Source organism: Cibotium barometz, chromosome 38 (genome assembly GCF_041138505.1).
Source record: "Cibotium barometz isolate CiBa-2024 chromosome 38, ASM4113850v1, whole genome shotgun sequence".
NCBI lineage: Eukaryota > Viridiplantae > Streptophyta > Polypodiopsida > Cyatheales > Cibotiaceae > Cibotium > Cibotium barometz.
Genome location: NC_141083.1, coordinates 48,834,538 through 48,856,654, shown reverse-complemented (window position 1 = coordinate 48,856,654; position 22,117 = coordinate 48,834,538). Strand labels below are relative to the sequence as shown.

The window sequence follows — 22,117 nt, the reverse complement described above, 5'->3', positions numbered from 1 at the left end:
ATCATTGGCGGGTTTGGTAGCTGGCACCGACATATCTTCGCCAGAGATTCTACAGTTGGACTACCCCGACTAGTCCACACCTATCCACTCCACTTAGCGTGTTCACATTATGGACCGCTTGTATATACTCTGTTATGTGTGTTACTTTATCTTCTTTGTAGACCTCTTTTTTTGTGTGAAGAAGAAGAAGAATTTTCAGCCTCTCACCCTGTGTGTTCTCTTCTAGGGTTTGTGTGAGTGTGTGTGCTTGCAAGATCTAGGGTTTGTGTGAGTGTGTGTGCTTGCAAGATCTTAAGATCTCTTCTCCGCTACATCTTTTCATGGTATCAGAGCTTGGTTCATTCTAAGCACTGAGCAGCAAGAAAGAGAAGCACTGGAAGCGGTATGATGGTAAGAGCTTCATCTACTCTTCCCCCGCCGTTGTGTTGGCTACTACAACCTTGTTGGGAGCTCTTTGAGAGGCACGAGCAAACGAACTCCGATTGAGGAGCTTTTTTTGCACGGGAGCATAGCTACAGGTCAACTACACTAATGGTTGGACACCATTTTTAGGGCCGAAGAATGCGTTTCGGGTGTTTGGACCTTCATTTTTTAGTTCACATGCATTCATGGGCACTGCGGCGGTGGGTAAGTTTCGATTCTTTGCAAAACTCTATTTTGGGAACTGCAGGAAGGGGGGCGATTGGTTGTGCAGACACTGTGTGTACTGCAAAGAGGTCTCAAAGTTTCCATTGGGTGTATTTATGTAAATTGAGGTCACTAGTTGTGACAGTTTGGGTGCAGTACAATACCACTACAAAGAATACACTAGTTTGTGCAGGTCAAATAAGAGTGCTATTTTTTGGTACATTTGTGTTGCAACAGAGATGTTAAATGATGGAATAAACTAGATTGTTGTAGAGAAACTTGATAAGAATAACTTCTATGCTTGGAGGTTTAGATTGACAAATTTCCTGATGGGAAAATGTTACTGGGACTACATTGAAGGTGAACATGAGGAGGCATTAGAGATACCAGAGATTAATCCAACTACTGTAGATGTTAAAGAATTCAAGGAATCACAGTAGTGGTTACATGCAACATTAATTGTTGAAGAAATTAGTGAAGATAAAGAGACTACAAATGCTTTCTTGTTGGATAGACAAGAGGTGCTGGAATAGAAATTAAGGAATTGGATAAAGAAACTATAGTGCTTAAAATAGCAAGGTGCAAAATGTATTTCTGTGAAGGCACCCTTACAATGGAGAAGTAGGTGAATAGGGACATACCTAGTTGTATGCAAGCCTTAGAAAACATAGACAATTCATTGGAAAAGAAAATGTTACAAGTTAAAGTAGAAACTCTTAGACACACTCTAGAGTACAGGGTATGTGTACCAAGGGGCATTGAGGAATGTCAGAGATGGCACTCACTATGTCTTTTTTCTAACTGAATGTTGTTTTCATACTAGCATAGCTTTTTATAAAGTTTGATTTTAAAAATGTGCATTCCTCAAGAAGAGGTCCATCGATGCAGTGGATTTGTAAAGATATCTAAGGAACATGTGTTCTTTGGTGAGAAGATGGAGTGTTATGAATAAGACTATGCATATCCTCTATGCATAGTCCTATTACAGAGTTTTAATATGCATAATACTCTTTATTATTACAATGGAGTCATGCATAGAATATGCATAAGACTCCATTGTAAGAATTATGCATAACACTATCGCATAGAGGCTTATGCATAATCCTCACCCTCTCTCTCTCTCTCTCTCTCTCTCTCTCTCTCTTATTTTTTAATAGAGCTAAACAGTTACCAAAGGGATGCATAGAGACCCTAATGGAAAACCAATGCATAAGACTCTTATGCATAGATTCTATGCATAAGACTATGCAATAAAGTCTACTATGTAGAGTCTTATGTACAACTCTATGCAATAGAGTCTACACGTAGAGTCATATGCATAACTCTATGCATAGAGTCGTATACATAGAGTCTTGTGCATAGACTACACGCATAGAGTCCATATAGTTCATAGAGTCAAAAACCAATATTTCATAAAACAAATGCCCCCATCGCACCCGGGGGGGCATTATAAGAAAATATGGTGTGTTTATGGCTTACCTCCATGGAGATCTTGTTTGCTTGTGGAGAGCTTGCTTACTTCTAAGGTGTAACCTAGAAACAAAGAACTAAAATAAACAAGATAGCATTAGCTTATGCATGCTGGAACCAAATAACCTAGCTATGAGAGTATGTATCCTCCTAAGCCTAAAATAACAAACTCCCAAAAGCACTCGGGGGTGTACCAAAATTATATCCATGATAAGAGAAGATGATGCAAAATACGGTCTTTTACCCACCACAGATAGCTTGGCCAATTAAATGCCTGCAGTGTGCGGTGCCAAAGCTAAGAGGAAAAACTTGTAAAACTTAAAAAACCCAAAACTCAAAATCCAGCAAGACTCAAAAAACCCTAACCCTAACATATTGGAAAATCTTATCTGCTTGCAAAGGGAGAGGATGAGGGAAAGAATGAGGGTTTAGGGTTGAGAGGGCTTCCATGAGAGAATAGGGAGAAGAGGATATTGCAAACAAAAAAAACCAAAACTCAAAACTGTTGAAAGAACGGTAGAGGGGGAGGAGACACACACACAGGAGTAAACCCTAATGTATATTGCAAACCCTAACCATAGAGGAAAGCCATCTCCACTCTCACACAAAACATAATGCCATAATCCATAATCCACACAACACACTATGAGTTGTGTCCACACTCTACTAACCCTAGCTAATGTCCACACACTATGACCAGCTGGACACGCGGTCATTTATGTCTCACACATGTTCCTACCTAACCTGCCAGCACATAGCACAGCTGGCTCACACTGACATTGAACTTGAATCTCAACAGCCCCTCTCAAGCTCATGATATACTGCCGATGAAGATGTAGATGAGCTTGGGATATCAAGACTCTCAACACTCCCCCTCAAGCTCATCCCATGTACTCCCAACATAGTACGGAAGTACTCAAACTTCTCCCTGCTAAGTGGCTTTGTAAAGATGTTTGCCACCTGCTCATTAGTCTTCACATACTGAAGATCAACTGTACCATCCAGCACCTTCTCTCTGACAAAGTGATAATGGACCTCTATGTGTTTGGTCCTCGCATGAAACACTGGATTCTTTGCCAACTGTATACTGCTCATGTTGTCACAATGAATGACAACTTTGCCATCAATAGGCTTACACAAATCTGTCAAGAGACTCTTTAACCATATAGCCTCACAAGTAGCAATGGCTGCACCTCTATATTCAGCCTCTGTACTGGATAAAGCAACTGTAGGTTGCTTCTTGCTACTCCAACTCACCACAGCACTTCCAAGTGTAAAAGCATATCCACTAGTAGACCTCCTGTCATATGCACTACCTGCCCAATCAGCATCAGTGTAGCCATGTATGTCCAAGCTTTTACCACTCTCATAAAGTAGACCATAATGTGCAGTGGTCTTCACATATCTCATAATGCGTCTCACTGCATCCAAATGTGGTTTCCTGGGGCTCTGTATAAACTGGCTTACTAGCCCCATAGCATAACTCAAATCCGGGCGTGTGATAGTCATGTATATGAGACTACCAACCATCTTCCTGTACATAGAAGGATCATCCAATTCCTCGCCATAATCAGCCCGCAACTTCACATTTTGCTCCAAAGGTGTACTCATAGGCTTACACCCTGTCATGCCATACTTTGCCAACATATCCAATGCATATTGGCGCTGTACTAACCATGTACCTGCATGATCTTTGACCACTTCAATTCCAAGGAAGTATCTCAACTCACCAAGATCTTTCATGTCAAATTGCCCACTCAAAGCTTTCTTGACATGCATCACATCTGCACCATGATCACCTGTGATAATCAAATCATCCACATAGATGACAAGTAAAACAATCCCATGCTCTGTCTTCTTCACATAGAGTGAAGAATTTGCTGTAGAAATCTGAAAACCAAGAGAGATAAGATATCTGCTCATCTTATCACTCCAAGCACGTGGTGCTTGCTTCAAACCATATAATGCCTTTTTCAATCTGCATACGTGAGTGGGATATCTTGGGTGTACATACCCTTCTGGCTGTGCCATATACACTTCCTCTTGTAGATCTCCATTTAGAAATGCATTCTTGACATCCATTTGATGCATTTCCCAGCCATTAGCTGCAGCCATAGCAATGACTGCTCTCATTGTGCCCATCTTAGCCACTGGACTAAAGGTTTCATCATAGTCCAAACCTTGGGTTTGTGCTAACCCTTTGCTACCAATCTTGCTTTATGTCTCTCAATAGAACCATCAAATTTGCACTTCACTTTGTAAACCCATTTACATCCAATAACATTTTTGTCCTTTGGTAGTACAACCAAATCCCATGTATCATTATGGACCAATGCGTCCATCTCAACATCCATTGCTTTCTCCCATACATGCTCTCCAATAGCCTCTGTATAGCATGTAGGTTCCACATGCTTCACCATAGATGTCATATATGCATAGTACATAGCAAAATCTCGATATGTCAATCTGTCAACTAGATATCTGACTCTCTGGGATCTCCGCAATGCATGCGGGTCACTCTGTACACCTATAACTCTAGCATGTGGTGGCACATATCTGTCCTGCCTAGCACCAGGTGTGCGTAAAATAGGTATGCCAAGCTCCTCATCCAAACTCTCTAAACTAGATAACTCATAACCTGTGATTCCAATTCCTTCGACCTTCTTCTTTCCTTTATCCATAGCACTACTCCCAGTGCTCACACTCTCATGCCTCAAACGTCTTGACCATGGACTTACAGTACTACTCTCAGCCTCTGCTAATACTGGCCCATACATAGAAGTAGAACTAGAACTTGCTTGTGGTGGCAAGTTCACATGCACATCAGCCTCAAGTGACTCAATGACACCCTCATCTTTTGCTTTGTACCAACTAGCAAGCTCATCAAACACCACATCTCATGAGATGACCACTTGTCTAGTTTGTGGATTATAACATTTGTATGCCTTTCGATCCTGTGCATATCCAACAAATACACATTTCTCTGCCTTAGGATCCAACTTCCTTCTTCTTTCATCAGGCACATGTACATAAGCTATGCATCCAAAAACTTTGAGGTGTCCAATGTCTGGCCTATAACCCGTAAGCTGCATCTCTGGCGTGCTTCCATGAATGGCTGCTGTAGGTGTTTTGTTCAGTATATACACTGCAGTAGCACATCCTTCTGCCCACTAGTAATCTAGCATGCTCTTTTCATTAAGCATTGCCCTTGCCACTTCACATATGACTCTATTCTTTCTCTCAGCCACACCATTCTGCTGAGGTGTATACCTGCAAGTCAATTGTCTTCTTATTCCATGCTTCCTCAAGAAATACTCAAAAGCCTTTGAGGTGTATTCACCACCTCCATTTGTTCTTAAACATTTAATCCAATAGCCATATTGCTTTTCTGCAAAAGCTTTGAAATCCATGAACTTTTCCAACACTTCACTCTTCTCTCTGAGAAAGTATATCCATGTCATCCTGCTGAAATCATCTATAAATGTCACATAGTATAGACTGCCTTTGATAGATGGGTTTTGTGCAAGACCCCATACATCACTGTGTACTATCTCAAGTGGCCTGCTACTCATATTTCCTTCTCTAGGAAACCTCAACCTTGCCTACTTTCCAAACTGACAGGCTTCACAAACATGCATATGTCCATCATATTTGAATCTAGGCAATCCACTGACAATGCCTCTTGTTTGCATGTTCTTTAATCTCTGTATATTGACATGTCCAATCCTCTTATGCCGCATATCAATGTCCTATACCACATTCCTGCTTTTAGAGAACATGGCTGATTTTAGCTCAGGGATTCCAGCATCCAGCTTAAATAATCTACCTTCTTTCTTTTCTTTAGCAATGACTCTACATCCATCTTTGAAGTCCTCAACGAAGCAACCATGCTCGTTGAAACGAACCTGTAATCCCTATTCCACCATTTGACCAACTGAGGCCAAGCTCTTTGTGATAGAAGGCACGTACAACACATTAGCATAGACTTTGTTTGACCATTATGCATGACCAATGGTACACTTCCAACATGTGTAATGACATGCTGGGTATCATCACCTGTTTCCACATAGCCTTTCACTTCCATAGGCTTCATGTGCTCAAACCATTCACCATGACATGTCATATGGTTTGATGCTCCAGAATCCATATACCATGTGTCATCATTCTCAGCATTTGTCGTCATAGAACCCACAACATGTTTCATGGCAAACAAATGATTTGCAGTGCCATCATTGCTGCTTGATGCATAGTTTCCACCATGTTGTGCATAATTTCCACCATAATGACCACCACGTTGTGCTCTACCCCCTCTCAAATCATTCTGTTTGCGGAAACAATCTCTCGCCATATGACCATATTTCCCACAATAATGGCATTCAACATCTTGCATAGAATTTTGTTGGCCTTGCCAACGTCCTTGACCACGGGGGTTACCTCTGCCTCTTTGAGGGGTATATCCACGACCACCTCGAGCACCATATGAAGCCTGAAAATTCTATTGTGGAGACCTGTCCTCCATCCACCACGACCATTACCACCATGGCCACGTGATGCGAATCTCCCCTGCCTCTAAAGCCTCTCTGAGAATAGAAAGCCTAATTTCTGCCATTATCATCATGGCTAGTAGATGCATCCAGAAATGAATCACTGAGTTTGATTTCCTCAACATCAAGAGTGAAACCAACTCATCAAAGTCTGGTAAACCTGTACTCCTCACGGAGATGGATGTATCAAAAGATTTGTATTCCTTGCCAAGACCACGCAAGGTAATATCCACCAAATCATCATCAGGCATGGGGTCATTTATTGTGGCCAATGCATCTTCAAACTTCTTGATTTCTTGCACATAATCATGTATGCTCCTTTTATTCCTTTTCACATTATGTATCTGTTGTCGCAACTGATACTTGTGAGCACTCGTATCTATATCAAACATCTTGACCAAAGTATCCCATGCATCTTTGGGATTCTCAGCATCCTGTATGTGTATGAGCATAGCATCAGAAATACATATAGATAGATAATGCAGTACTTTGAATGCTCTCTCTAACCATTGCTTATGAGCAATAAGCTACTGCTGTGTAGGTTGTCGAGGTAGCTCAGGCTCTGGCTCAGCACTTGTAATGAGATTCCAAAATCCTTTTCCTTTCAAGAAACTTTTTATCCTGTACTTCCATGCTTGGAAGTTCTTCCTATCCAGCTTTTCACCAACAATCTGTACTGGATTATCCGACATGTTTGCTCAATGTGCACCTTCCGCACTCATCTAAATCTATAACCAAGTCTTCCTCAGCTCAACCACACTCCAATGAGTGTTCCAGATACTCTAAAGTAACCACCAATCTTCAAATTTGATGTAGAAAATCAACCTGTATGCATCCAAGATGAACTGACTCACGTAGTTCGAGATACCCTATTTTGATGCGCTTCCACGGCTCCAAATCACAATGTAGTGGTGAAATCAAGTATGGGAAACTTGAATTGACACCTAAACAACCTCAATGTAGAGTATCAACACCATCTGACATGTGTACATATCAATTTTTGAAAAGCCCCTTTCTCTGTTTTGGGAAAAACCAAAAAAACCAGAAAAACCAATAGTAAAATGGCTCTAATTTCTTCAATATTTGTCCAAATTGAGCAACCAGGCATTCATTAGCTTAGCAATAGTGTCCATCAACTCCATGTAAGAGGAATTTGTCCAACTGTATAAGACCAAAGATTAATTGCGCAATTAAAAATGCTCTATTTCTCTGCAACCAGTGTGGACAGCCTATTTAATTAGCTCATTCCCAGCTCAATTAGGCATAATTCATCAATCCAATCACATAGCCCTCTTCTCAACTATGTGTAGCAACCAATTGCTAAAGCAATTGTGGAAGGAACCAAGCAACCAAGTGGAATTTGATCTCCTCTTTGTAAAATATTCAAAAAACTGCCCTGTTTCACTGTAGGAGCTGCGCTGCTTGCTCCTAAGGGCTTTGGGAGTGGTTGTAAGGTTAATTGATGATAGATACAAGTCCTCAACACACATAGGTATGTGTGCAATCCATCAATGCTTGGACTTTTGCCAAAAATATGCTCCAAATGCATCAAATCTTCACCTCCTTTTCTCTGTTTTGTGAGAGCTCAAAAAACCAGAATTTTCACTCATTCAAATGCATGTAACTTGCTCCAAAATCACAGTAGGGCTTGCAAGGGGTTGCCAATACATCCCTCTTTGTCAAATACATGTTTGCTTTGCTATATTTACATGTATTTCCACCATACATCAATGCTTTCAAGCTTTAATGGAAAGCTTCCAAAAACCAAAAATTTGCTTTGCTTTGATTTGCTCTAACTTGCTTTGTTTTTGCCTGTATCACCTGCAATCCGCTCAAGGATGTTTAGAAGACCTTACCCGGTAGGCCAAGCTCTCAGATCTGATAGTATTTGGTGTGCTCCAAGCTTCACATCTCCAATGGCAAGCTTCACAGCTTCTCTTCACAGCTTCTTCTCCCTCTCAACTCACTCACTCATAAACCCTAATAAACAACACAAGGCTCTGATACCATGTTGTGAAAGAATGGTAGAGGGGGAGGAGACACACACACAGGAGCAAACCCTAATGTATATTGCAAACCCTAACCATAGAGGGAAGCCATCTCCACTCTCACACAAAACATAATGCCATAATCCATAATCCACACAACACACTATGAGTTGTGTCCACACTCTACTAACCCTAGCTAATGTCCACACACTATGACCAGCTGGACACGCGGTCATTTATGTCTCACACATGTCTCACACATGTTCCTACCTAACCTGCCAGCACATAGCATAGCTGGCTCACATTGACATCGAGCTTGAATCTCAACAAAAACAATAAAAAAATCCTTTAAAACTAAAAAAAACCCTAACCTTAACACATAGAAAACCCTTACTTGCTTGTAAGGGAGAGAATGAGGAAGAGGATACTAAGAGGGCCTGTGTAGGAGAATAGGGAGAAGATGGGCTTTTCAGAAACTAAATATTGAAAAGGGAAAAAAGAAGATATTTATTCTCGGAGTAATGTTTCTCCATCATTGGTACAAATTTATTTAGAGTCGCTATGTACGTTAGTATGTATGGCAGTATGTGCATCAAAGTATATTGATGCTCATTTTGGAACAGAGGCACGTAAGATCACATGCCTCAAAAAACAATATCTCCTTAAAAACGTCAGTAATGGGTAGATCTCTTGTAGGGAAAAAACATGCATATTACAAAAAAAAGGGATACATTATTATTTGTGGGGGGATGAAGAAGCTATAGTATATATCATAAACATGATGCCCATTATAGTAGTTCATGGCATGATGTTTGAACAAAAGTTTTCTAAAAAACTAGATTTGGTTAACTTGAAAGTGTTTGGGTGCATTGGTTATGTACATGCACCAAGGCAAAATAATGTAGAAGTAATTTAGATCCTAAGGCAAAAAATATACATTCATTGGTTATTGCCTTGATCAAAAAGGTTATAGATGCTTTAACCCCACTATGCATGAGATGTGAGTGAGCACAGATGTTGTGTTTGATGAGATGAGTAGGTAGTATATCTGCAACATTTTTGGAAGGGAAATGTCGGGGGTATTAACGCTGATGGTAGCATTTTTTCACTATAAAAAATGCTACTAAAAGCAGCATTCTTAGCAACAAAAGAATGTTGGTATAGTGTAAAAATATCCAGCTTCTTTTGTCGCCACATCGTTTTTTTCTTTTGAATGCATTAAACTTGGTACTCTGAGATTTTTGTAGGTTTATGTCTAATTTATCACTTCTACCTCTCCTACCCTACCCTCCTCCTACCCTATCCTCCTCAAGCTTAAGCAAGGTATCTCTTCTCTTTTTCTTCATCTCCTATACAAACAAGCTTTCCATGTAAGCTTGCTTGTGAGTATTTCCCTTCTCTTTTCTCTCTTTTAAGTTTTATTTTCTTCTTTTTTCCTTCTTATTGAAGCTTAAAACTAACCATAGATTCGACATAGAAACCCTAATTATTAAGAGCTCTCCATTAAAGCTTTACAAGGTAAGAGATCTTGATTTTTCTTAATACTTAAAAAAAATGGTTTGATTTTGTATATTTTCAACAAATACAAGCCTCAAAAGGTAAGAAATCTCTTTCTTGTATGTTTCTTCTCTTATGCTTTTACATGTTTTTAGGGTTTATAAGTTTTAGGGATTTTAAGATTAGGGTTTGTTATTAATACCATTTTTTATTAATTTGGTGTGATTTATTAAGTTTGCAATACATACAAGCCTCCCAAGGTAAGAGATATCTTTTTTGTATGTTTCTTCTCTTATGCTTTTACATGTTTATAGGGTTTGTAAGTTTTATGGCTTTTAATATTAGAGTTTGTTTTAATACTTGTTTTTCTTAATTTGGTTTGATTTTATAGGTTTTCAACACATACAAGCCTCACAACGTAAGAGATCTCTTTCTTGTATGTTTCTTCTCTTATGCTTTTACATGTTATAGGGTTTGTAAGTTTTAGAGCTTTAAAGATTAGGGTTTTTTAATTTTCCTTTGCTCTATGGATAGCCTTTAGAGAGCTATGCTTCTCTCAAGATGCGGCCATGTGCCTTAGCTTCATGCATGAGGCTTGGGTATAAAGCTTATGCATGATCCTCTCATGAATGAGACTTATGCATTAGCCATATGCATAAGCCTCATGCATGAGGCTTATACATAAGCTTTATGCATGAGGCTTATGAATAGGCCACATGCATGAGACGTGCACAAAGCCTCATGCATCTCTCAAGAGGTGGCCATATACATGAGACATGCATTAGCCATATGCATAAGCCTCATCCATGAGGCCTATACATAGCATGTCGAGTAGCTTCCAATGCATGCCAGGTGCTACCTAGGTAGGCTGGTAGCTACCTAAGCATGTCAATAGCTTCCAATACATGGCAGGTGCTACCTAGGTATGCTGATAGCTTCCAATGCATGCCGGGTGCCACCTAGGCATGCCGGTAGCTACCTAGGCATGCTGATAGCTTCCAATGAATGCCGATAGCTTCCAATGCATGTTGATAGGTACCTAGGCATGCCCGTAGCTTCCAATGCATGCCAGGTACTACCTAGACATGCCAATAGCTTCCAATGCATGCCAGAAGCTTCTAGTGCATGCTGGGTGCTACCTTAGCATGACGGTAGCTTCCAATGTATCTCGGGTGCTACCTAGGCATGCCGATAGCTTCCAATGCATCTGGGTGCTACCTAGGCATGCCGATAGCTTCCAATGCATGCTAGGTACTACTTAGGCATGCCGATAGCTACCAATGCATATCGGTAGCTTCCAGGTACTAAGAGTTTTAAGTATGTATAAGAGTTTTAAGTATTGATGTTTCTTCTTGGATAGATGGCAAATAACTTACGTCACGATGTTACACGTGAAGGAGGAGTAGAGATCCTAACAATATGTGTAAGTATATACTAGCCTCAAACTGTATCTTATCTTTTAAGAAAATAAGGTTATCTTAGATAAAAACATAAAATCAATGTTTTTTTTTGGTATGTCTATAGCTTGAAGAAGCAGTGGACCGCCCCCTACATGACATGAATATGATTTTGCATTACAATGGGGTTTGGAAGCTCTCTTTAAAATGGTGCAAGACGAAGGATAAATTACTGGAGAACAAGTTTGGCAAGCATATCAAGTAAGTACATTCCTAAAACCATAACCTCTTTGTTTTTGCAAAACTGACTTTCACTTGTGTTAGTTTTATTGTGTTTTAGGATCATGTTACTACAAATGGTGTTATTACAAACCGTGGTGCAAATGTGCAAGCACGAAGTAATGGAAATATGAGAGAAGAGGGTGGAGCTACAAGGGACAATAATAATAGAAATATATGAGATGTAGACCCCCCTCAATGTAGCCCCTAACTCCATAGATTTTCATTATGCTTTATTTTGTATATGATCTTTTTGGACTCATACAATTATGTAATTTTGCCAAGTATTGTAATAGAATTACGACATTTGCCAACCATGAAATGCGATTGTTCTTTTTTTTTTGTATTTGTAAAGTTTTACATTGCATGTGTCCATGACGATGAGTAGGACATGAACTTGTGTTAGTTTTACTATATTTGTATAAAAAACAAGTTGGGACAGATATGGGAGTGGTGTAATGACTCCCCAATCTGCCCCTAGCTTTTTTTTTTCATGTAATTCTATCGCTGCTCACAGCAGCGCCAATTACAATGAAATTTCACTACTGAGCAGCAATCCCACATTAAAAATAGCAGCTTTTTTAGCAAAAAAAAATGGGACTGACATCTCCCTACCCTTCTAGTTATAAAAGCATTGCTATTTTGGCTGCTACCCTCATTCTATTGTAAAAGCATTGCTATTTTGGCTGCTACCCTCATTCTGTTGTAGTGTATGGAGGCTGAAGCAAAGAAACAGTAGGCGAGTAACTTAAATGATGTGAGAAACCATTCACATGTACTTAGTGAATCAAGAATGTCCTCTAGTAGTGGGTCTATCGTGAGATCTTGGTCAGGCAGCATGAGGCAGAATGTTAAGCATTCTTATGTGTCATGTGGTTGTACTACAGGTGCTAAAAATTCAACAAGTTCACATGTATCATGCAAGGGAAAAGAAAAGGTGGATCAAACTTTTATAATGCCTATTTTTCGACCTTTTCACTTTTGATGCTACCCCTGTCCATAATATTACCGAGGGGGTAGTATATTGGCAAGGGAAATTTGGCCCAAGCCTCTTCTATGGGGATGATAGAGGTGGCCTAGCTCGTCACATTGCTACATATCAATGGTGATGTGAACGATATGGCTACATTCCTCATCCACCACTGCATTGGACCCCGACGCACTGACACATGCTAGTGCTAGGAGATCTCATCTACATCCTAGTTGCTTAATTAGAACATTTATGGCAAGCGCATTGTAGAAAGACTATTACAGACTAGTCCACTCCCCACCAGTGGATATACCGTTTGATCTATATATGGGTTGATGTCATCCACACATTATGGGGATGCCTGGAAAGCTCGATTAGGGGATTCACTACTGTGAGGACAACCTTCTTCTATACTTGGAGCACCAGACCCTTCCTCACTAGGAAGGAAGGCATAGTCATCTGCTGCATTACATGCCCCATGTTTGGCTTCCCTCCCTTCTCACTCCTCCCTTCCTCCCTCCCTCCCTCCCCTCCCCCTCTTCTATTAAGATATCAAGCTCAACTAGTGTGGATATGGATGACACGGATGACACCGTCACACTTCGTCCACAAGATTATGGTTGGTATGGCATGCCAATAGTTTACATAATGTATGATAGCCACTTTGGCTTACTAGAGTTATGGCATAGTTACAAGACTAGCTCATATTGTCAGGTTCACACTATGGACCTTATATGTTTTAGTAGTACAATACTTTCCCATATTATATGTATTCAGATCCTTATGCTATGGTTGTAGAGAAATAAGAAGGAAGAAAAAAATTCAACCATCCATCTCTCTTGTATGCTTGTCTACTCTTATGTGTGTATGTGTGTGAAGAAGTTTTCTTGCAAGGAGCTCAAGCACACTCTCTTCCCCACATACTTCTCATCCTCTCCTCCCCTCCCTTCGTGAGTGGTTAGCCATTAGCCATGGAGGGAGTCCCCCCTTCATTTTTTGTAGCTTTCTTTCTATAATGAATACGATTGTATTATGCCTCTTAGAGGATTCTCTTTTAACTAATAGGAATATATTTTGTTGGAAAAAAAGACCATAACCTTATTGTTTTAATAAAGAAATCGATTACTGCATTGTCTTTAAACTAAGGTAGATACTAGCTCCTATGCACAGCCATTAGCATGCAAGCTAGGCCTCCTCATCTCAATGCATTAGGTAAACGACCCACATGGGTCTAAAGAGCCTTCAACTACCTTGGTCTTTTTTTACTTCAATTTGATGTGTTCTCACAAGCCTTTCTTACCCACCTTCTTGATAATACTATGATCTTCTACAAATCTTGCTTCTTCTCTACTTTCACCTTCCCAACAATTTCTTCCTTGCATGAGGTCCAAGGTAAAAAATAAGATGCCTCCATGGATATATAAGTGTAGGTGAGTTGGTGATTATTCCTCCTATATAAATCTAAAATTATAAAAAATTGGGCGAATGTTTCCAAAAAATGCCCTAAAGTGTCCAAAATTAGGCGAATATTTTCTAAAACCCTTCAAAATGGCCAAAATTTAGGCGATGTTTAAAGATGCTAGGCATTTTTTTTGGGAAAAACCCTCAAAACAGTAAATTGATGAAGATTAGCCCTTATTTTTTCCTTGATGAGGTCTCTTACTAATGGGCATGGTTTGTTGTGAGAGAGAGAGAGAGAGAGAGAGAGAGAGAGAGAGAGAGAGAGAGAGATGACATCCAATAAATATATGTAGGGATGTTGAATATCGTTTACTATAAGTTTTTAGCAAAAATTACAAAAACCTTCTATATGCAAAAGTATTAAGTTTTGAATATAAATTCAAAATCTATCCACATAATAAGAAGCCAAACATCCTTTAATTTGAAAACTATCTTGAAAAACATTTTAGCATGCAATTTCAGGTTTCATGAAGGGTACTTTAAACAACTAGGAGAAAGAGAAAAATGCTCATTTTAGACCATAATAGATAAAAAACTTATGGAAGGGTACTTTAAACAGTTAGGAGAAAGAGAAAAATGCTCATTTTATACCATAATAGATAAAGAAAAACTTATGGGCTACGTGGCCAACAAGCCATTAAATTGTTAGATATGTCCATTTGGATATGCTAGGGGATTGAAAACATTTTAACACCCAAATTGAAACATTCAAGAGCACTTTAAACATTTAGGAGAAAGAGAAAAGAAATGTAGGTGATTGGGTGGTTGTTGCCATCCTTTAAAACCATCCTCTTTGAACTCCACACGGCAACCTATATGCACTCCAGTCCCAAAAAAATTAACAAATAGTATATAAAAATCTTTTACATCCTTGCAATGCCATAAGAGAATAATCTTTTTTTTATCGTTCTACCCCTATAAATTACAATGCGTTAAACAAAAACGTTCTCTTCTTGTTTTTCAAGATTAATTTTAAAATTGATCACCTCGATATTTTTGTGTGGTTAAAGTGGGGGTATAGCTACTAGAAGGTAGCGAGGTGGAGGAGGTTGAAGGGGAGGACATCGGGCAGTCCGCCAGCCCAGAAGGTGTTAGCAATAAGAGCGTTGAAGGCACTGGTAGGGTGAGCCATGTCCCAAAATACGTATTCCGATGCATTGTTGCACACCTTGGTCACTGATTTGATGAAGCATGGCACCCCTCCGTATGGCCCCGCACCGCAGCACGCCTCATGCCCATACACAAACCCTGCAAGAAGAAAACCACCTCAATTCTCAACTTCTATCAAGTCTTGCACCATGTAACGTTGTACCAAGTTGACAACTTTTTTTTTTTTGGTGCTGCAAACCAAGCCAAATGAAAAAAATATAAATTCTCCCATTTTTCCCATTTGCTTTGCACACAACTAGAACCATTCTTGTAAAGGTAGTCAAACGACAACGCTTACCTCGTGTTCACGTCATGTTGATGGCCGTGGCGGTAAGTAATTACTTAGACAAATCAAGCGAGGGCAGTGCAAAAACGGATGCAGGAGTGATTATTGGATTTCTTACCGTAAGCGGGTGGGTCATTGATGGCTCGCCATGTCAAGTCATAGGAGTTGAGATAGACGAGATGGACATCTGCAAGGCTTTGTTGCAGTTGGTGAGCAAGCACAACCAAGGCTTTGTTGAAGTTCTGAACTTGTTGGTTCATCTCCGAGTCGCATTCCCCATGGTGACTGTTCCTCATCAAAAGCTCCAAAGGGATGCATGAGATGGGAGGTATAGCCACTATCGCCAACTTGCGGGCCCCCATCCCATACAATGCCTGCACTAATTCCAGCGCCGCATTAATTAATCACTCCTCAATTAATTACTTGCATTCCTATATTAGTCACTTCTTCCTATAGTCTTTCTATATTCATCAACTACTCTTTGCATCCACGTCTCTCGACATAGTGCTTGGTCGGCAATGCAATAGGTTATGCCCTTATAAGTAGTGCACTAGGCCAAACAAGTGTCAGTCATGCCTATAGAGTTGTTAGCCAGGCAGTGCTTAATGGTTGGTTAGAGTTGTTAGCCAGGCAGTGCTTAATGGTTGGTTGGTTTGCAGTGTGTATATTTAGCTCCTCCTGAAATTTAATATTCACGGTTTGTATTTGGAATTGCCTTTATTTTCCAAAGGTCAAAAGCCATACAAATAAATTGTGATCATTTCTCTATTATTTTATAACTAAATACACGGCGTTTGTCTCTTTTTATTTTGATTGGCTAAAAGAAATTCCAGGCTTTCCGCCAAGACGACGATCTTCTCAAAGACGACGTGAAAGGAAGCTTAAAACAGTGCCGTGACATCAGCACAATATCGTACCTTCAGATGTGCTTGATACTGGGCAATGAGGAGGTCTCTGAAGGCGTCGGGGGTGTAAAGCTGGCGAAAGGTGCTGTTTGTGAGAGGGAAGCTGAAGTAGTTCACCAGGTAATCGTTGCTGCCCAGAAAAATCACGAAGAGCGACCTGGACAAGGACTCCATCGCTTCCTTCTCCCCCTTCATCAGGCCCACCCATCGCTGCCTCACCTCCGCGAAGCAGCCAACTTGCTTTGAGAAGCTCAGATGCTGCCCCTGTTAATGTCAGTAGCTTAGATATTTCAATTAAGCCTCCCGTGTTTAGATCACGCAATTATATATAGATATATATGGCGCAAGTACAATCACCTTACAATTAATGTGTTATAAATAACAATCGCCTTACAATTAATGCTGGTTAAGGACTTGTCTTACGAATATATCGCCTGTGGAGTTGAGGATGCCCGCGCCCGCCGATGCGAAGCTCACACCTTGCAGAATGTCGTCGCCAGCTTTGAGGTAAGCAGGTGGGTAAGGCAGTCCCGCCATCTCCGCTGCACAGACCACAGCGATGACAACTGATAGCAGATTAAGCTGCTGTACATGATCTGAATTCACCTGAGCTTAAAGAGGTCGACAAGAGAATTGGCCGTATGATCCTCACCCAGGTAGTCCACACTGAGAGGGCCATTACAGAATCTGCCGTTTGGGCGGTGCCCAGTGAAGTCCCGTCCGTAAGGGAGTCGGTCTGCCTTGGCAACTGTAATGAGCTTGTCGTTGTTGCCGGCGTCTAACAACGAGTCTCCGAATACAAAAATGGCAGAGTAAAGGCTGCCGCTGCTACAGCGAGCGAACTGCAAAGAGGCCAAGCACAACAAAAGCAGACAGCAGGAGGAAGCCATGCTGTTGTAATTAGTTGTAACTTGTCGGGAACACAATACCATTTATATTCCCGTGCAGCAGCGGCGTGCGCTTGAAAAGAAAAGGGACGAATTGTGGTCAGGCACTGCTTATTTCTTATTGGTTAGGAAGGTAGCTCATTTCTCATTGGTTAGGAGCTGCAAATCCCTCATTGATTAGGAAAACCAGAGAAGAGTGTAGTAATAATAAGACATTAAAGTCTAAATGCATGGTCATAATGTGAATGCCCATCATATGTGATGCCAAGCGGCATGCAACCACTCGCATGTAACCCACTCACCTTATTTATATCAGATGTAACTGATTCAAATTAACATAATCTCTTAAAGCGTACGTTCTGTGTCTGTGTTTTAACCATGTTCTTCAATCTTTGGAGGTCTCCTTGAGGTTTCGACATGGAATCAGAGCCTTCAAGTGATCCTCGTGGTGTGAGGCCCTTGTTTTTGTTGCTTCTTTCCTTGCTCGATGGTTTCTACACATCTGTCTCAACAGAGGAGACCCCAGCATATAATCCTGTAAACACTGCAGATGCCCGTCCCCAAGAATCATTTCTTGAAAGCATGTCTGATTGCAATGACGCTCCAGCCCTCACGAATGGCTAAGATTCGTTCCTAATCAACGGTCAGGATGCGGCTCAAACAAACGACCCTGATATGCTTACATGGTTGCTCATTAGGAGCAAACAATGGTGGTAGGATGCAACTAGGGTGTTTCACTGCACTTGACAAAAAAAAGGGTGATAATGCTTCACACTCATCTCTTATAAGCATAATGCATCTCCTCATCACATTCCCCATTTAGACTTTTAGTCTTAAGGGGGAGTGTTTAAATAATAAGACATTAAAGTCTAAATGCATGGTCATAATGTGAATGCCCATCATATGTGATGCCAAGCGGTATGCAACCACTCGCATGTAACTACCCGCTCAGCTTCTTTATATCAGATGTAACTGATTCAAATTAATATAATCTCTTGCATTCGCACAGCGTACGTTCTGTGTCTGTGTTTTAACCATGTTCTTCAATCTGTGGAGGCCCCCTTGGGCCTTCGATAAAGAGTAACTACACAATGTCAGGGCTAGAGTTTGAAGGTTGGAGTACCCTTTCAAGGGGGTACAAGAAGGGTGAAAACACAATTACTCTTCAAAAGAAGGGAAGGGTTTTAGAAAATTTAGTTATATGCCCTTCCAATCTCTTCATAAAAAAGAGCTAGTTAAAGAAAAGCCCTTCAAAAGAAAAAATAAGGTGCCCTTCAAATTCTAGGCCGGCTACACATTATATATATTTGTACTCGTAGACTGTAGTAACTAGCCATTAGAGCTTATGGTTTAAAGATCTCTGGACATCGGTTTAAAGATCTGTGGATATCTACGCGTCCTCATCAATAGGTTTTGGAGCGGGCCACATGCATATACGGGGGGTGACGGGTCTCTCTCAGCGTGAAGTTGCACTGTTACAGTACTGTCGAATCATCATAAATGCAGCAGCAATGGCTGGCTTGACTTGGCTTCCCTTGCTTGCAAGGCCTTTGGCAGTTGTTGCAATAACAACAACCATTCGCAATGCGCCGTGCGGGCGAAATCGCGAGACGTTGGCCACCGCCTGGCGAAATGATGAGACCGTCAAGGCCTCAAACTGATCGGAAGCATGCATGGCATGCAACACTCGAATTCACTGAACTTCAATGACGGCGACGAGTCATTGGCAAAAGCAGCATTTTCTTCCACAAACTTCAAAGATCCTACGCAGGACACTGCTGAGTCATGTAATAGGCCACCGTATTACGACCCTTACACATATGGCCTGCTGGCTCTGGGCGGGGCACGAGCCCATACAGGTCTGGCACCTACTACCGAACACTAAATACCCTTATTATACGTATAGTAGGTTGAGACAATTCTCAATTTCTCTGTTTCTATGGAACCGGCTTGCTGAGTTTAGGAGCTCCTGCTTCCCGCCTCTCAAGCTGCATCGCCGTCTCTCCTTCTCTGCGGGCAGATGCCCTCCCAAGTGCATGGGTACTGAGAGGAGGAGCCCTTCCCTTGTTTGTCCCCAGCTCCCATCACCTGCAAAACCCATTCAAATGCTCAGCAGTCACTTTACCGGTGCTTCTCCCTCTTCATCTATGCAAGGTCCTAGAACAAACCCGTGGAACCAACTCCCAGACAAACGTTGGGGAGACGCCTCTTTAATAGACTCAGTAATGGAAGAAAACTCCCGTCTCATGCAAGAACTCAAGGAAGCTAAAGAGCAGCTGTTATCCACAAAAAGCGGTGATCAACCCAAAGAAGCCCCCATCCCCCCAAAGGAAGACAGTCAAAACACTAATGTTGCCCAACAGAAAGAAACGAACACCACAACTGAAAAAGGTAACCCCCAGCCCCTGTTTGTTCATGTAAGTCTTCCTATTGAGTAGGTCAGGAACAAAGTAGAAGAATACTCTGAAAGGTGTCTGGTCGGCCTGCTCTTTGGCCCGCGACCATCCAAAGAAGCAATGAAAGCATGGATCCGAGATAGTTGGTCACCTCTTGGGGTTGAGGTCACGCTCACGCAAGCCTTGGCCAAAGGGTACTACATATTTATGTTCAAAGAGGCCAGCATGGCTATGAAAGTCATCAGCTCGGGGCAATGGATGTTCAGGCACCTCCCATTCTGCTTTATGAGGTGGACCAAAGACTTCAACCCGGATGGCCCAAAATCTTCACAGTGTACCCAGTGTGGGTAGAGCTCCCTAACTTACCCATTCACCTGACTCCATGGATCAAAGCCATCCTAGCTCCCATAGGGCAAGTTTTAGGCACCAAAGCTTTTACTGACTACAATCCTGCATGGCACCCCCAAGTCCTCGTTGAGCTGGACTTATCTCTCCCCCTCCCGGAAGAGATCTCCATTGGTTGTGGGGAGTTCTCTCTCACCCAACCTATTCTCTACAAGCACCTACCAAACTCCTGTTTTCACTGTGGAAAACAGGGGCATCTCATTAGAAACTATCCTATCAAGAACCCTCAAATCATTCTTCCCCACCTAGCTAACAAAGCTCCCCCCCTCAGCCCTTGGTCCAGTCCCCCCCTCCTCATCTATTCCGCCAGCTAGTCTCAAAGAGCCTGATTCTGCATTAGGCAACAGACGCAAACCAGCTTTCAAACCTAAAACCTCTGTGCCTATGATAAAGCCTAACAGGTACTCAATCCTGGCTGCCATTCCAGAACCAGAGACTACTGAAGAGGAACAGGACTGTGTGGAAAGTACTCCATTAAACAAGCTAAGACTAGAGAAGGAGGTGGATAACCTTGACGATGCAGAAATGGGTACTGTTTCCAGTCCAGCAAAGGAGAACAGAGCAGTTCTACAGCCTGCTATACCCAATGATATGGAGACTCAGTAAAGAGCTCAAGAGAGGGTGAGCTCAGCTTGGTGCCACCCCCAGGGAGGATCAAGCAAACGCCCCAATAAAAGATAATGAAAATAACCAGCTTCAACGTAAAAGGCCTAACTGACTTGAAGAAAGCTCAACTTGTCAGACAGTGGCTTAAATCCAAAGGCCTCTTGGACATCATTGTTTTAGTGGAGATTAAGACTACAGGAGAGGAGTTGAACAGAAGGCTTAACACTATTTCTCCCGCCCACTTCTGGATTCACACCCTGCACTCACAGGGAAGTGGAGGTTTGGCAGTGGGCATACACCACGACCTTAGCTCTGATCTGAAGGGATTCCACATCGGATACAACAACCAATGGATAGCAGTTTACCTAAACAACTTCACTCTCGTTGGGATCTACGCCCACGGACCCCAAAAGCAAAGGACTGATACCTGGAGCTCTCTCCTCAACCTGCAGGCCCCCACCCTCATCCTGGGAGACTTCAACATGGTAGAATCCCTCCAAGACAGGTTCAAAGCCAAGGGTCAGGCCCTATTTGGAAGAGAAAAGCTAGCTTGGGAGAAAGTCAAACGCAAACTCAATCTTCAAGACTTAGGCCAGGAAGGAATATTTTCGTGGCAGAATTATTCAATAGGGGAGCTCACCAGGAAAGCCAGGCTGGACAGAGCCTATGCTAGCAACGAAATTGTTGCAAAACACAACAGATGTGAATGTCTGGTTGACACTATGACTTGCATCTCTGACCACTATCCCATTATCACCACCATGGATAATCAAGACACCAGGCACAACTGGTTCCACACTGATCCAGCCCTTTTTAAACTACCTCTGGTCAAGGAAGAAATAGGCCAAATCTAGAAATCCTTCTTCTCTTACAACCTCCCCCCGGCTAAAGCTTGGAACCTCGCCATCAAATCCACTCAAAACCTCCTAAAGCAAGTAAGGAAGGAGGTTACAGCCCACAGGACCAGTAGGCTCAGAAATCTCCAATCGCATCTTCGGATGCAGGAGTCCTCTACCAACCCTGGAAATCTTAACCAGATCAGAGCTCAAATCAAAAGGGAGGAGGAAATAGCCCTCCAGCAAGCCAAGCTCTTCACCAGAGACTGGTGGGCAGGCAAAGCAGATAGACCGAGCAAAGAAATGTTCAAGATGCTAAAAGTGAAACAAAGACAAGAACACCTCCCCCTCCTCTGCTTCAAGAATGGAGTTAAGGCTAGCAGCCGCGAGGAGAACAAGCAGCTCCTAACTGAC

At 41.7% G+C, this 22,117-nt stretch overlaps 1 protein-coding gene across 1 annotated transcript; it reads right to left on the bottom strand.

Annotated features, from left to right (window-relative positions):
* Window positions 1-15,026: 15,026 nt before the first annotated feature.
* LOC147616824 (GDSL esterase/lipase At1g29660-like) lies at window positions 15,027-18,396 on the bottom strand. The gene is made up of 5 exons (XM_086777148.1): window positions 17,226-18,396; window positions 16,997-17,115; window positions 16,586-16,837; window positions 15,787-16,042; window positions 15,027-15,481 (listed from the first exon to the last, which is right to left on the bottom strand). Exons 1-5 carry the CDS (start codon window positions 17,503-17,505, stop codon window positions 15,258-15,260), a joined length of 1,131 nt encoding a protein of 376 aa, XP_086633274.1. The 5' UTR covers window positions 17,506-18,396; the 3' UTR covers window positions 15,027-15,257.
* Window positions 18,397-22,117: the final 3,721 nt, after the last annotated feature.